Source organism: Camponotus vicinus, unplaced genomic scaffold (genome assembly GCF_025532165.1).
Source record: "Camponotus vicinus isolate PSW18456_S1 unplaced genomic scaffold, iyCamVici1.0 SCAF_5, whole genome shotgun sequence".
NCBI lineage: Eukaryota > Metazoa > Arthropoda > Insecta > Hymenoptera > Formicidae > Camponotus > Camponotus vicinus.
Window position 1 is genome coordinate 15,187,555 of NW_028141977.1, and position 17,477 is coordinate 15,205,031.

At 38.3% G+C, this 17,477-nt stretch overlaps 2 protein-coding genes across 16 annotated transcripts; one reads left to right on the forward strand and one right to left on the reverse strand.

The window, feature by feature from the left end:
• Positions 1-220: 220 nt before the first annotated feature.
• On the reverse strand, positions 221-10,420 carry Liprin-beta (liprin-beta 1). Of its 9 annotated transcripts, XM_083100567.1 has the most exons (13): positions 5,561-5,875; positions 5,292-5,431; positions 4,482-4,684; positions 4,156-4,307; positions 3,721-4,057; positions 3,390-3,551; positions 3,185-3,316; positions 2,890-3,061; positions 2,091-2,380; positions 1,835-2,011; positions 1,354-1,725; positions 991-1,191; positions 221-601 (listed from the first exon to the last, which is right to left on the reverse strand). In XM_083100567.1, exons 2-12 carry the CDS (start codon positions 5,380-5,382, stop codon positions 1,033-1,035), a joined length of 2,247 nt encoding a protein of 748 aa, XP_082956693.1. In that variant the 5' UTR covers positions 5,383-5,431; positions 5,561-5,875; the 3' UTR covers positions 221-601; positions 991-1,032. The 9 variants fall into 9 exon arrangements, with proteins under 9 accessions (XP_082956693.1, XP_082956694.1, XP_082956692.1 ...); XM_083100568.1 differs by having other exon boundaries at positions 1,095-1,191; positions 5,292-5,878; XM_083100566.1 differs by having other exon boundaries at positions 5,292-5,875.
• On the forward strand, positions 10,245-17,111 carry LOC145972187 (uncharacterized). Of its 7 annotated transcripts, none has more exons than XM_083100575.1 (6): positions 10,245-10,678; positions 11,784-11,999; positions 12,131-12,362; positions 12,618-12,886; positions 12,978-13,313; positions 13,541-17,111. In XM_083100575.1, exons 1-6 carry the CDS (start codon positions 10,542-10,544, stop codon positions 14,010-14,012), a joined length of 1,662 nt encoding a protein of 553 aa, XP_082956701.1. In that variant the 5' UTR covers positions 10,245-10,541; the 3' UTR covers positions 14,013-17,111. The 7 variants fall into 7 exon arrangements, with proteins under 7 accessions (XP_082956701.1, XP_082956702.1, XP_082956703.1 ...); XM_083100576.1 differs by having other exon boundaries at positions 10,250-10,674; positions 11,789-11,999; XM_083100577.1 differs by having other exon boundaries at positions 10,251-10,674.
• Positions 17,112-17,477: the final 366 nt, after the last annotated feature.

Below are 17,477 nucleotides of genomic sequence, written 5' to 3' on the forward strand. Positions count from 1 at the left end.
ATATTTCTACCGGTTCAACAATAATTTTAGAAATACATTTCTGCAATTTTAAAAATAATCTAAAAATAAAAATTAGATTATTAGAAATAGATTATATAATTATTAGTTATTATATTATGAAATTATCATACTTAAAAATTGATTACATAAATATATAATACTGCATTATTATTGTATTCTGTATACTATTAGAGCTATTAAAAGTAAATAGAGACAAATGTGAAGAGTAAATACAAATTCAGCATTTTATTTCCAATTTGCGTTATATCTATAATTTAATGATCGGTAATAAAAATACTTATTCTCTAAAATGTACAGTTAATTTTCATCGAATCTTTTAATTTATTATGATTTTTATTGTAATATTAATGAAACTGGCGGTGTTAGAGTTAGCTCTCATTTATGTAATTTTTTATCAAAGTACATGTTTAAATACGATTATGATAATTTATGATACGGATAACTGGTCCCGAGTGATTCTCGCGTCTTGCCTGGATATATATATATCCATTATTTTTGTATGCCAAAATATATCACTGTACAATTTTATCCATTATTCATATGCAACCTATAACTTTCCTTTGCCCAGTATCCTCCAGATCTGAAAAGCATAATTTCTTTTAGTCCAATAAAACAGTATATTATAAATATATAAAATAAATAATATATCCAAAATGATTAATTATAATAATATGGTGCGATCTGATGCTGCCGATTTAGAAAAAGAAGTATTATTCATAATGAAGAGGCGAATGAAAACTGATAAATAAGTAATCGTACATAATACATTGCTGCAAAAGTTGTGATATAAGCTGATAAAATTTTAAAGCCAAATGAAGATATGCTCGTTATCTTTATATTCTCAAAGTGTATGTTACAAAGACAGAAATATAGATTTTGCAAAGAAGAATGAGAATATATAATTCATAAAAGTATAACCTTATGTTTCAGTAACTCGATTTTTAATATCATTAGTCGAGTTAGACTTACAAGTTAGTTTAGATGATTACTCGAATGAAGCTTTAATTGTGGTTAGAATGTGGGTGAGTTCAAGTTAGGGCTACCCGGTGTTGACGAGGGCGTTGATGGGGTACCTGGTGGCGATGTCTCCAATGGGCAAACCAAATTGCCGAAATCCATTTCGTTTTTACTTTTTTTACGCTTCAACGTGAATTGAGATTTCTTTGGTACCTGAAATAAAAATTGAATCATACGTTATCTAACATTTTTAGGAAACGGCATTAATATTATTACGATAAAATAGATTGTATATGAGATAATTATAAGAGATATTATAAGACTATTCTCTCCAACATAACAACATTAAAATGTATTAAGTAAAATTCTAAACACCTTTAATCTGGCTGTAAGCGTCAACGGAACGAATCCAAGTGTGCTTTCTATTTCTCTTTTATGCTGCACTACTTCTCTGCCGAGGATCTGATTGAAATGAGTCGTCAAGTGCCTACGAAGTAAAGTCTTTGCCGGCGGAATGCTGAGTAATGTCGCTAGCAGCTCGGAAGTGAATCGATCTTCGTGGATCATTAGACCGCCATGTACGCCGGAGCCGCGCATGTTTGGTGCGTATTCCGCAAGATCTACCACCCGCAGCCATTCCATCACACGATGATTCGTCCAAAGAGTTACGTTGCTACCGTCGGCGCCGTTTCCACTCGCGGATCTTCTCTCCAAATTGTCAAACTCAAAATTCAAGTCTCGCAAAACCTGCAATTTGTACAAATCTCGTTTCGTATATCGATATTAAATATATAAATTATATTAAAGCTTCCATGAATAATTTAAGTATGATATAAATAACACATGTGCGAGATACCTGAATTCCGCGTCTTAAACTGGCAGCATGCAATTGCGCAGTCACTCCGAGATTCAGTAGATCTTCCGTGGTCAGTCTGTGCAGGACTCTACCGTCAACTTTTGCATGGTGAAAGGCTTCCTTGTGTTGCGGCAAGCCAATGTCGTCCAGCCATCGTAATACTGCTGCGTTATCCATCTATGAAACATAAGAGAAGATTGTTTTAGGGATTTTTTCTCAATGAAACACATCGAATCTAAGTAAAGCGCTTTAAAACCTTGTGAGAACCGAGAAATCCGGCACCGTTGCTTCGCTCCGATTCGATGGCGTAAAGAAGCTTTTTTCTGTGCAGGATATTTTTCATGTCCAATTCTTTCTCTAGTTGAACCTGTGTGGCATCGAGTAACTTTGGTCCAGTGGCACCCCATCGTCTTAGTTCGGCGGTATAGCACTCCAAACCGAGGCGAGCCAACCAATCGCCGATTTCTTCCATGGTAAGTTCCGCGAGCGGTTTCGGCGGCGGCGGTTCCGCGCTTGCTTCGCAGATTACGATTTTTGCCTCTTCCGCTACAATGATAATATCCATTTATAATTGCTGATTTTTCAATTATTTAATGACAATGTTACACATATCTTATGTAATGATATTTATATTATTAGTTCTTCGCAATCCTATTTATTTCAGTTGCACGTATGTAATTCTCTAAATAATTAATACGATTATAAATTAGCAAATGCATTTTTGTGTCGTCAAATTCTTTAAATAGTATACAAGTGGATAACATGAACGATGATAAAATTAAAATAATTTAAAATTAAAGGAAATAGCATATGTTTACATACATTTAAAATTAATTTGGAGACTCTAAAGATATAAATGATGTATACATTAAATAATGGCAACAAAGTCATGTGCATGCGCGCATTATTAGCCGTGAATGCCTTGCAAGCGAGTTACCTCTCAACGACATGCTGTTATTATCGATTAATATTGCGCGGCGATTATGGATTTTGATTGAATAAAAAAAAAATATCTAACTGTGACACCGCATGCTTAGATAAAAATCGATCGGAACCTAGAATAGGAGCGGACAGGCATCTCGCGGCGACTCCCCTGACAGCCAAGGGTACTGTCGTATGCACTCCCGAGACTAAATTTGGAACCTTACCAAATGCAACACCCTTCTTGGATGTCGGTGGCCTAGGGAGACTACTATATTGACCCGTATGTCTGCTGAATCTTTCGCCCTGTAAATGTCAAATTGTTTACTCGGTGATATTTTAATTATTTATCGTGATATTCATAAGTATTCTTTATTTTTTATTTTAATATGTATATTAATTAAATAAATAAATATATAATATACTAACATTTGATAAAGGACTTGTACTACGCAGCGCCAAATTCTCGTGCTCCAGACTAGCTTGCCTAAGTTTCATTTCGGACAAGGAGGTGAGAAGCTCAAGCTTTTGCGTCTCCAGAGCGCTTCTCGATAAAACTTCCTTTAAGACAGATAAATTCTCGTTTATTTTAAGCTCTATATCAGCAATATATGATTGCATAATCGTATCCTACCTTCTGCAAAGCCTCTTCCATCTGCCTCAAACTATCTTTCTTCTCTTGGAGTATGCTCTCCAGTTCTTGGATTTTACTTGATTGCGCGTCAACTTGCTCGGACAAAACTGACACTTCCATATGCAGTGCTCCACGTTCACTTTCCAGTTTTCTCAGTCGTTCCTGAAACGAATTAAATAGAATCGATAACGTTCTGATAAAAAATTTTAAATATATAACGCAATGTATTATTTTAGAAAAAGAAGATTGGGAAATAATTCATAAGTATAGGCACACATATACATATATGATTGAAAGTTTTATTGAAAGCTCTCTTTTATATACAATATACCTCGGTTTTACTATGGTAATTGTTCATGCAAACATCGCTCCCGCAGTGAAACTGCTGTAGCGAGCAATAGTGACGCGGCCTCTCTCTCTCGTGGCAGATCAGATCGCTGTGAGACATGGCTCTCTGATCGCGGTCTACTCTACTACGTAATCTGCGTCGCCTTCTGCCCAGAGAACCGCTACTCGATTCTACAGGCAGCGATGTCGTGCTGTTCGTTCTGCTACCCGCCTGCATCCCATGCTCTTTCACGCACATCGGACCTTGGTGCAGGTGACAGATGGGCGGATAATGACCGACGTGTTCCTTAACAGCATGATGCGTCAACTCGCTGGATACGCTGTCGGTTAGCAAAAGGAGATCGAAGAGTGTTTTCTCGACTTTTCTTGAATATAAAATATATAAAAAGAATTAGGATGTGCTAAAAAAAATAGCGACCTTGTACACGGCGTTGCACAGAGAGATGAGAAACTTCCCAGATGACTGGCGGACGACGCTGGGCAGATATTAGACATACCGCTGGATACTGCACAGATATTAGGCATACTCTCTTGAAGCGCTAGCATCTTAGCATAGCCGAGTAAGCAAGCCTACAACGATATTATCAATACCTCACGGCGGAAGAGACATATCTCACTTATTTTTCGGGGTATAATAATTTTTTTTTCGCTAATTGACAAATATTTATGTATAAATACTATCGATACTATCTATAAATATATATACATGTCTTCCTGTTTGATCTCTCTCTGTCTTGAGTCTACCTGACATAAGCATTCTTGCGATCGGTAGGCCGCCTGACACGCGATTGTCGTCCTCGCGATGCCCGGTGGATAATCCTCGACGTACTCGTCACCCGCGTCGGAATCGGACGATGTGCCCGACGAGTCGTAACCTTCTGAAGGCGTCCATCGGCTGTTCCAGAGTTTTATAGTCGACGCCGCGTCCGACGAGTCCGATTGCGAGCCTGAATTTAGATATTTAGATTAAAGCTTTTTTTAATCCGCGAAGGCTTCGAGAGATCTCTCTCATTCAGTACCACTCGCGAGGATAGTGAATCTATTTTTCGCGCCGCGTCCGGTGGTTGTAACTCCGCGTGTTTACTCAAACATTGAAGCAACACAATTGATCTCGCGTACTGCTATATACTTGTATGTATAGAGTCAATGAACGTTATGAACCTTCGACACAGTCCGCGGTTAAGGCAATCTATTTCGAGCATGCTCTATCAAAAGCATGACTTCGGTGCCAGCCAGCCAGCCAGCCAGCCGATTTTAGTACTTGAATGCGAGTCTCGAGATTGCCTCGACCATCGGACGTCTGCCAAAAATTTTATCGTATTTTTCGAAATTGAAACACATCAAAAATGTAGTCTTACTCTTACGAAAAGCTTCCAATTGCGTTTCCAAATTCGATTGAAAAAAAAAATTACTTATTCTAGACATATTTTTGATCTGATTTATGTTGATCGGAAGATAAATTCTGTCTTGATATCGTCGCAATAATTTTGCAATGTCATATATATTAGCGCCAATATAAAGATGACTAGAGAGATGACAGGAAATTGAAGAGACCTTTTGCTTGCCCCTTATCTTCTTCTTCTATTATCGGGGCGAGATTTTTTCGTTCCACAGTGATAACGTCGTTCCATGAAGCATTTTCCATAATGAATTCGTTTGCGTTTTATTCTTCGAAATTATCGTGTTTCTGCCTTCTAATTAAACTTATTGTCAGTATTATGCACATTATGATCTGTTCCAGCAACAGATTTATTAAGCCATGCATAAAAATGTTGTCAGGATGCTTTTCTTGACAAAAAAGGAGTCACGTTTTTATTCCTTACTTTTCAATAGACATTTGGTATAATGACAATGGACAAGCAAAAGTTGCAGAGTGTATTGGACTCCAATGACACGTTCGTACACAATAGAACGTTATCTCGATGAGATGCACTCTCGCGTTACCAACCGCGGCATCGTCTCAGCCGAAACTAAAATTAACGTCATGAAATCCTTCGAGAAGAGCGGGAGCGAGTACGAAAACGAAAGAGAGAGTGAGAGAGAGAAGCGCGACAACAATTTATAAATAGATCAGTGTCTTCTCTTCTTGTTACCTAGAGATTACAGCCATTAGACAGCTTTTCGCCGTCCAGCGTCCGTCTATTTAAACTCGATAAAAAGAGTAAACGACAAACTTCAATAATCTAAAAATAATAATAAATAAGTTACACAATCAGTTTGTAACAATGTAACAAGTAATATATGTCATCATTATCTTTACAATTTACATTTTACTAATAAAAGAAAATAACAACTTAAGTATGCATAATAACGCAAATCGTAATTATTATCAATTTTATATTATACTTACTTATATTATATTATACTTACCTCTCTCTCTCTCTTGTGAAGGAGTGCGTAGTTTTTTATCACATATCACGTATATTGTTCGAAAGGCAAATATCACTCTATAAAAAGTGATGTTGATTAATCGAAACCAAATCGTGGATTTCCAACGGCCCATTTTATCCAGTCTTTGGGCGGTCTGTAATTACGATCTAACAAAGTTAGACGTCCGGATGTGGACATACGTGACACGTGCATATTGACGTATAAGTCCAGAAGTGAAGCAGCCCGGATGCACGCGACGAACACCCGTTGCACGTGTCTCACGCGCATCGAAACGCACGTCCGAAACCGAAACATCGTTTACGACGCATCGCCAGGGTATCTACTCAAATCTTGTAAAAACATTTTTTTTGAAAATTCCCTGATCTTCTAGATATTTTTGTTCAAAATTTCAAATAAAAAGAAAATATTCTAAAGATTCTCTGATACAAATATTTAAAATAAATTTTGTTATTATATACATTTTCTATTTTTTACTTATATGAAGGCAAAACTTAGTGTCACTTAAGTTTCAAGTGTTACAAGTGTAAATGTATTTAAAAAACTAAAACTGAACAACTTTCGTAAGATAATATTTTGTTAAGACATTGAATATATGTAAACAGAAATAGATATATATTTATATTTTAAACACATAATTCACAACTTTGCTTATCGGTGGATTACCGATTGCTTATAATATAAAAACAAATTATCAAAAAATTTTTTTAAATTGTAAAGTAAGTTCCTTCTGTAAGTTTCAAAAATTCTATGGAGGCTTTCCCTACTTTTTCAGGTACAAATGAAAATTTCAGCTTTTCAAGGAGTAGACATCCTGAAGCAGTCGAGAAAACGTTCGAATCGCCTTTTATGGAATAAAATCGGTGCGGAATTAGAGTATTATCTTTATCTATCCGCTTACCGGTTGCATCCATTGCAACAGGATATCCTCGGTAGCGGCGTCGGGTGGCGGGGGTGGTGTCGGCGCGCTTTTTATCGCAGTCACGAGATTTCTCGTTGCTTCCTTCACCGAGTTTTTCCACTCTGAACTTCCGCTCTCGGCCGAGCTTTCGGCGCAAGCACCTGTAAATATATTTGACAATATAGAAAGCAATTACAATGAATGTTGATTAAAGTTCAAAGTACAAGAATGAATCTGTGATCGTGTATAATTTACTCTATTTTAGATACAATATAACCATATCTGTAAAATAAATTAATCTCTAAATTAATTTATTAATTTATCTTATTCTTGAAAAAACGAATTTAAATATTTAATAAATTAAAAAAAACTAATCCTTTTATTTTTATTTTATCTTTTTGAAAACAACTTTAATGATATTTTTGTGATTAAAATAATATAAAACATAATATATAATTTGAATAATTTTCAATTAGATGTATAATAAAAATTTTTTTTATGCATCTAACTGAAAATTATTTAAATTGTATCTAGTACAACTTGCCGCAAAAATGTCATTAATCTATTAAAATCACTTTCGAAAAAAGATAAATTAAAAACATAAGAACTAGTTTTTTTATTATATTAAATGAGGCTTATTGTTTTTATTATTATATTTTTGTTATATAAAACACATGAAGAAAAATAATATTATATTTTAAAAAAGTAATAAAAAAAAACCACACATTTGTTTTTTTAATTAAAAAAAACACATTTTTCCCTACTAAAAAAAAACTGTTTTTATCTCTATCTCTTCTCTCATTTAAAATCGTGTCAATATCGATTAGCAAAATTCAGATATCCATGTTTATATTGACAAATGACCCATCCATAAATCTCAATGATACCGGAAATAATGTCGTCCATCTGGAGCAGCGCGGCCTCCAGCATCTTGCTCGCCTCGCTCGAGCTCTTCACCAGGAAGGTCGACTCTCCCGCCTGCGCTGTCGTGCCGTTCCTCTCCTCACCTTTGCCCATCACCATTTAACGCTGCAAGAGGTAGATATATCTTTCTTAAACATTTTTTCTCAAACATTCTTCCGACGCGCACTCCGTACAAACAATTTTTTTCGCAAGATTCGAAAACACAGAAACGATACTAATCGCAACGAGACGAAAACTTCAACCGCGCTGATTCATACGATTTTCCAGACGGCGTAGCTGCACCGTCATGGGGCAAAATGCACTCGCTAGGACGATAATTGCGTCGATGAGTTTAGGAGCATGCCGTTAAGCAGACGCGGAAATGTTGAAGTTACGAGCGGCTCTTAATTTTATTTTAAATTTAACGACAATCCATACATATATCTGAAGATGCAATTATGTTGCATTGATGTATAAAAACAAATAAACACTTACTCTTAACAAATAATCTTGTAAAATAATCACTTTAAGATAATAATTTTTTATGCTTTTAAAAACTTTCTAGATTGTAGAAATTTACGATGAAAAATGCATTCGAGTTATATTATGTAATAAAAAATCATAAGAGATACGGTTATATAATACTTGTTGAGAGAAAAAGAGAGAGTGATACTTTGTACTAAATCTAATAACTAATTATAATTTAGAAAAAAACGAGTGAAAAAAGAGAAGTAAGCTTTTTAATCAATCATATAAACTTCACATAAATTCTGACATAATCTTTAAATGTGGGGTCGATTTTAAACTCATAGTGTACTGTCGCTTGGTAAATACCTGTATTAACAGAAATCTCTTGAATTTGAAAAATTAGATTCAGTTATATCTTTGACATCAAATTACGAAATATCGATTTTTTTAGAATAAGAAACTGCACAGTTGCAGGACCCGAGAATAGAGATATGTAGCGCTTACATTGTGACGAAGATTGATCCCAGAAGCACTTTACATATGCAAAGTGACATTCTTATCAGTGATAAGAAACATATGATGAATTTGCATTGCGATGATCGATCGCGAAAAAAAAACATTAGCGAGAGAGAAAGAGAGAGAGAGAGAGAGAGAGAGAGAGAGAGAGAGAGAGAGAGAGAGAGAGAGAGAGAGAGAGAGAGAGAGAGCGCATGAGAGGAGGAGAGAGATCGAAACGTCACAAGATGAACGTTTGTCTCTTATCGCGATCTTACCGTGTCGTTTCATGATAACGATGCTAAGAACATCGAAGAATCGGATTACTGTTAATAAAACAATGAGGGATTACGCGTGGAAATAATGCGCGAGCAACGATCAACAGGTATCGAGGAGCAACGCCCAAACACTTTGCCACCATAATGTGTACATTCTCCGTCTTTCTGGCTCTTCCCCACCGTCTCTTCTCTCTCTCTATCTCTCTTTCTATCATTCTCTCTTTCTTTTCATCTTCGTTTCCTTAGTCTTTCCTTGCGGACCTATTTTAATTTTAATTTATAATACATTAACATATCTTTTGAAATTAAAAAAATAAAAAGAAAGAACACTAGCCGAAAGAGAAAGAATAGTAGCCTCTATAAATTAGAATTATGTGTGTGCATTTATTATTATTTTAGACCACTAATATTTTCGATTTATATAAATATTACTTCTATAAAAACTATCACTTTTTTATCAATGCAATTAGAATAATTTTTATGGGGAATAAATAATCCCAACAATGATAAATTAGTGCTATATAAATAATAAAAATACGCGGTGTATGAAATTGTAGATACCTGTTTACGCCAATCGGTCAACTGTCAACTCGCGGATGCTGTCGTAAATTCGACAAACGATACATCGATAAACGTACAGAAATCCAAGAGAGATTATCAATTCGTATCAGCTACAAAGATATTCCCTCGCATCTTGCGCTCGACACAACAATGTCAACAAACAACACGATGACGTGCACCGCGAGAGGTAATCGAGACGAGGTTAGTTTCGCGGAATCGACGCATCGACGTGAAACTCGCGCGTTATCGTAACTCGAGAGTAGTACTTGAACTACGACGCTATTGATATTCGACCGCGCGCACTGTTTCAAATTAAATTTCACGCTAATAAGGATCAGGATAAGATTCACCGCGAATGTCGAGAACGATCACCGTCGCGGCGACGGAACTCGCGATCCTCCGCGTAAACACGCGTGTGACGCGGATGACGTTTGACAGCCCGCCGCGCGCTGCCAACGCAACGCGGGTCGCGAGGTTATGTTCGGGACATGTGCGCGCGGCTTCGACCCGCACGAAGTTGCATCCGCCGCGAACTTCACAGCCCGCGTCCCGGTGCGCGTCGACAGACAGCGTCGGCGCGAACCGTCCGCGGCGCCGCTTCGCTTCGTATCGTCGTCGCGTCGCAGCGGTGGCCACGCGCGGTTGGCAGCAGTGCCGATCACGAGCGAGAGAATCCTGTATCGTACTACGGATACCGGACTCGCGCTTCCGTTACATTTTATACTGGTCGCGGAGGGACGGGGGGAAGGTGAAGATAAAAAGCATCGGTGTCGGAGAGAGAGAGAGAGAGAGAGCGAAAGAGAGAGATGCATGGTGGCGCGTCGTCGCAGCGATCGTGAGCGTCGGCGGGCGGGTGTGTGCGCGCGCGCGCGCCAGAGAGGACGAGCGAAATTCCGTCGTGGCGCCGGACAAGGTGTTCCCGTGGGCCTCCTCCCCGTGGAATGTGAGTAAGTGGTCCACGCGAGAGAGGTGTTCCGTTTGTCCCGCCCTTCCTTCCTCTCTATCTCCATCTGTCTCTCTTCCCCTTCCTATCCTTCCCTCTGTCGCAAATTCCCCCTCCTTCTCTCTCTCTCTCTCTCTTTCTCTCCTCTCCTCCCCCCCCCCTGGTCTTCACCGCCGTCGCGTGCGCGACTGCCAGAGACTTTCCGCGGAAAAGCCGCGAAAACTACGTCACGAGTGACGGATTCGGTCGAAACTGGGACAAAGTGCAGTGCACTCTGGCATTGCGCTTTACCACCAGGTGTTTCTATGCCGTAATCTTCCCAGGATTGGGTAATACTCGTACCGTTGCACCTTGCTCTCTCGATTACCCCGGAGTTATATTCTCTCCGTCTCTCTCTCCGTCAGTCGCGCGCGTATCGCGAATCGCTCCGACTGACAGCGCACCTGACAGGGAGACACGGGTATCGCCGACGGAGAGAGAGCTGACAGGTAAAGGAGGCGTCGAATACGCGTCGAATACGCGTCGAAAGACCCGTACGTGGTAAATACGCGAGGCTCTCGTGGCGCGCGACAAAAACAATCTCGTTTTTTTTTTTTTCTTCCACTCGTCCTTTTCACACACGACGACGGGCGAAAAATCGCGCGCGCGCGCTCCGAGAGAAATTTTCGCGAGCGAGATTGCACGACACGACGGCGACGTTTCCACGAGCATGGTGACGACGATAAGCGAGATGACATTATGTAGGGCACGACGATGTCGGGTGCTCGAGCGACGTTCGCTTCCTCCACGAGTCTCCTCCCGTTCGCTCGATTTCGTGAAATATGGAACGCGACGAACGATCGATCCTTACGCGCAGTTCCTTTGATATATAAATCCGTCGAAGGTTTTCGAACGAGATAGGACGTCTGTGAGAGACATTTAAATAGGACTATGATTTGATGACAGATCACTTAAATAGGCCATGGTTGTTTGAACGGACGAATAGTGTGCGAATTGAGTGAATTCCTTGACGTTTAGAAATGTCTAGAAATGCAAATTTCATGCTAAGTAGGCGTGTGCTACCTGTGAGTAAAGTAAAGCAATCGACTAATATGCGTTTATCGTCCTAGGTTAGATGACGGACTCAGGATAGTCCTTCCGCTTGATAACATGTCAGATGGGGTTGATGGTGGTGGTGGGGAAAACGAGGTAGACTCTCATTCCTCTTCGCACGCCGAGCCTGGAGACTCTTCCAATCATAGAGAGGAAGAGGCGTTAGATCCTGATAACGAGGCTGCACTCAATACCAATTATGATAGTAGCGACGGAGCTGTCCCTGCATTTAGGTGAGATTCAAATTGTGATTTCATATCAGTTGTAACGTTACAGCAATAGTTACAATAAGATACCTAAAATTTCTTATTAGTGAAAGTATCCCCCATAATCTTACGAGGTATATATTTACTTAATTCCACAGATGTGATAGGTGTGATAATTATGAAACTATAAATAAGACAGCTTTCTCCGCTCATCAAGATCAATGTTTGGCAAGTGGCGAGGCTGGGGAGAGCACTGAGGGCATAGAAGGAGCAGAGAACGACGGAGATGGGGAAGAGGGCCATTCAGGGATGAGGTCTCACAGAAAAATGTTTGAATGCGATGTCTGTAATATGAAATTTTCAAATGGAGCGAACATGAGACGGCATAAAGTAAGTATGAAAAGATTACACAACATAAAGATCTTGTGTAATACACGTTACACGTGTAAAATTCATCAATATGACAGTGAGAAGAATTTTGACAGGTACAAATATATAAATGTAACAGTTGTTTGAAGTGAAAATACATATATAATTCACTTAAATAAAATATAATTTATTTTTTAAGTAAATAATGATCCTTTGCATTCACGATATTTATATCATTAAATATTTAACTTATTTACCATCATTTATCTTTTTCAGATGAGGCATACAGGTGTTAAACCATATGAATGTCGGGTATGTCAAAAGAGATTCTTTCGGAAAGACCATCTTGCGGAACACTTTACAACACATTCGAAGACTTTGCCATACCATTGCCCGATATGTAATCGTGGTTTTCAAAGACAGATCGCGATGCGTGCTCACTTTCAGAACGAGCATGTCGGTCAACATGATATGGTTAAATCGTGTCCTCTTTGCAATTACCGTGCAGCGACTATGAAATGCCTTAGGTTGCACTTCTTTAATAGGTAAGTCGGTGTGAATTTCACAAATTATTTCAAGAAAGAGAAACATTGACTTTTCTTTCCATTTTATATACGGTTCTTTTTTTATTCATAGACATGGAATAGATTTAGATAATCCAGGACCAAATAGCTCTACATCCATAATGAATAGTTGCACATCCGGAGAAGCGATGCCTTCAGCACCTCTATCCGACAGCGGAGACAGCACTGGCAATCGTTCGACCGACAACGCTACGCCTCCCATGCATTTTCTTACACCTCACGTGGAGATATCCATTCCTTACCCCGAACAGGCTGCCAACCAGCGAAATCCGAGTCCTGCCCCATTGAACGGAGACAGTCCCAATAGCCCGCAGAGCGCCGATAGCAATAGTAATGCGCCGAGCAGTAGTCATCATCAATTAGCTATCAATAGCAGCACCATTCATAGGTGAGTATTTAAAGTATAGCTAAATTTATTAATTTTTATCATAATAATCAACATGCGCATTAAACATTATTGAAAATTATTCATCAGAAATTTTACATCTCGTGTCAATTTTTAATCTCGAGTATATTTTAATCGAGAGACAGCATGTATATAAAGTGGAAAATATCAACAATTAATTATATTCTTATGCGACTTATCTGATTGCGAATTCTTGATCTTTTTCTCAGAAACGTAGGCGGAGGCGATGAAGCGATTACACCATCGATCTCTCTGATACCGATCAAGCAGGAACCCAATAGCAACGGTATGGACGATAGCGGGGCGACATCGAGCAATCTACCGTTGCCATCGTTGATCAAAGTGTCGCCATTGAAGTCGTTGCTGCGCGATGATTTGCGCCGCAAGCTCTCCACCAGTTCTGTCAATAACAACAATAACAGCAGTAATAATAGCGGCTGCGGTGGTGCCGGCGCCAATCCGCATTCGAGGGGTGAACCACCCACTTCGACCAGGCCGGATCCACGCACGAGCGGGCTCCAGTGTACTCACTGTCGCATCACGTTTCCGGATCAGACGTTATACTTCCTTCACAAAGGTTGTCATAGCGAGAGTAATCCGTGGAAGTGCAATATTTGCGGGGAGCAGTGCTGCAATCTGTACCAATTCAATTCGCATTTACTGAGCAAGAGTCATCAATAGCTGGGAGAAGAAGATAGAGAGATATCTGCAGCTAAAATTCGTCTTTCCCCTTTTTGTTTCTTCTTCTTTCCTCCCATTTCTTCGTTGAACGAAAGAAAACAGCAGGAGAATCGGTACGTATATTGTACGTACGTTCAGTGTTCATTAGTATGAAGGTGCAAGTATTTTCTGCAATGTGTCCAGGCATACTCTTAACCAAAAAAAGAAAAAAAATACTTTAGAAAATCGCAAGAACGTGCCCGTCCCTCCTTCCGCCGAAGCACGACGGTCAGTCAATTGTAAATTATAAATTTTGAATTATTTTTAAAAACCTGAAAAAAGTATGTCTGTTCTCTCAGAAAATAATGTACAAAGCGCGACAAATTGTGCCTTTTCTTTAAAAGCGAGAGAAAATTTCGAGAAAGAAAAAAGAAATTGCCAACACATACTCGTCCATCATGCTGTTATATTATACGAACTATCCGTCCATAGGGCTTTATTGAGATACTCCGAGCTCTATCATTAGTCTTAAATTAGTGAAATAAGTATAGGACGCGTGCGACAAAGTCGCGAATTGCCCTGTCGATAATTGTGAGAAAAAAAAAAATATATATATATATATATATATATATATATATATATATATATATATATAAATATAGTTTGCGCGCCGTACTTTGTCGCGAAAGAAATTACGCTAAAATTTCGGATAAATAGAGATTATTTAGTTGCTCTATGTGGTTTGAATGCTCGAGACAAACGTGACGCGGATATTCAGTGAGTACATTTTATAGACGAAGAAAAAAACGCGTTCATTATTGTCCCAAGGCCAGGCCGTCAAAGAAAGAAAAAAAAATACAAAGTAACTGAAAAAGTACACACACTTGAAAGCTATACGCATCGAATTTATATAGCAGAAGAGCGACACCGATGATGGAAAAATTCACTCTTAAATGTACCTAGAATTTCTTCACGAGCTTGGGAAGAGATAATTAAGTTGTCGAGACAATTTCGAAGATTCCGAAAGCATCGCGTTAGTTGCAAGCATGTCGATACAGTACATCCCGTATTGATACATTTGAATACCAATGGATTACGATAATATGTCGATTGTGACGCAATCGCTTCGAGGTATTATCGGATTCACTTCTTTCTGTTATTTTTTTTACATATATATAGGAACGTGTCGCGTTTGTTGCACCGGTAAAATCGGTGTAAAATTGAGGGGTGAAAAATGTATAGGGCACAAACGAGCCAAGCTGGACATGCGTTATTATTATTAAAATATGACAGGGAGCAAGTTCGAGAGATGTGACCTGAGCCGAGAAATCGTATTGTACCGAGCAGGCAGATATCTCGATGTCAATCTAATTTGGCCAAGGTCACTTCTCTCCGCCTTTCGCCTTTGATTCGATAAATATTTTATATATAAATATTTGTACAGAAAAAAAGAAAGAGTATTAGAGGAGAGAGCACGAAAGGAAGAAAATCGAGATAGCAAATATATATAAATATATATTATATATACATAATATATATGTATGTATAAATATATATACGCATAGTCACACAACACAGACACACAGATATCTGTATACGGATATTATATACAAATATATACATATATATATACATACATATATATATTATGTCCGTCTCAAAAAGATGGAGAGATACACACACACATATATACACTGCGGACACTGCTGTAAATGGTTATAGTTATTTAAAATAACTATTCTGTATATCGCGTAGTATTTAATACGATTATATAATATTATTTATTAGAGTCTAATTAATTTATTATTGCTTTGCATTCCACATGAAAACCGAGATCACGGGACTATCGATTAAATAAGCGAATATCGTAATAGAGTTAACGGTGCTTTTCTAACAGAACCGATCGCGTTAATATAATAATTTAATGGGCGAACTTTTACGAATAAAAAAAAGAACGAGAGAAAGAGAGATCCATCGGACAGATCTCGCTTGTAAAAGTGGGTATACATTGAACGGAACGAACAACGAATATACGAATTATCGAGTATTCCTTGCTTGCTTATTTTTTTTCCTTTTGTACCTGATATTCGTTTTGGACTGTATTTTTATTTATACCGTACACAAATTCTGTTTGATGTATCGCCTCACGAGCGATGGATTCTAATCGAATGTTGATGAAGGTTTCGTTTGTAATCTAAGTATACATTTCCCGAACTTTAACAACAAACATTTTCATTCGTTGATCGTTCACTTAGTGTATACCCATCTTAAAAAACGAATGCAACGTACACGAATTAATCTTTGATCGATATACGTATTTAAGAGCTATCGCGAAACTACTACTATTTTATATGCAAGGCACGTATATTCATTATTATTGCTAGAACACGTTCTCGTCATTCGCACTTTCGATCCTTATTAAAGCATCATTGACGTACAAATCTTTTTAGATACCTTTACAATTACAAAAAAAAAATGCGCGCGCGCGCGCGCGCGTTCGTCGTACTCTCGCGCGGGTCCTCGGGAGCGGAGTCGTGAACAAAAAAAAAAGTGCCTGATTGGAAGTAATGTCTCGTCGAGAACCAAGGAAAGCTGCGTGTATTCGCGTGGGAGGAAAAACGAAGGGATCTGATGGGATCGAAAAGGAAAGGCAGGAGGAGAGAAGGAGATGAGATGCGATTGTCGAAGATACGCGGACCAGGAGGAGCGTATGCGTTAAACCCGTGTTCACCGTATGTGCTTACCGCTTTAGCGTATATAGCGACGCCTTTACACTGTGATCACGTTTACAAAGAAAAAAAATAGTCTTAAAGCTAGAAGATAGACGTAAAGGTATATATCTTAGGGCAAGCGAGAGTACGACGAGAGAGGCGCACGGCCTCGGGAAAGTATGTGGTAAGACAGCCGCACCCTGACCCACTCGCACCTTCCCCCCTCGCCCCCCCTCCTCCCTCTCAACACTTATTTATACGACATGCAAATAAAGATATATTTAAATTGATAAGAGAATGGAATAGAAAAAGAAAAAAAAAATATTGTTGATGTTACGGTGTAATGGGTACAATCTAAATACATGAATATTATGTATATAAGGAATAGAATGGAGAAATTTTTATCGTACGTCGTTACGTCTTATTCTTGCTCACCAATTTCCCTCGCGTAAATAATCAAAGTAATTCAACAAAATTACTTGTTGGATTATTTATTTTGTAAATTTTAATTTGATATTTATTAACAAAAATATCGGAAGTATTCGAAACTAGCTATTTAAGGTAAAGAACTATTCGGGAATGAAACTTTAGAGAAAAAATAATGAAAGATCATTTATCTTACTAGAATCTTAACTCTCAATTAAGATATTTTGAACTGTATTGTAAATATATAATATTTGTAAGATCTATAAAAACTAAATGACATTTCGCTTGCGATATCGTTGTTAAAGAAGAGATGCTTCTATTTTAATCAAAATCTCAATCATCGAATCTC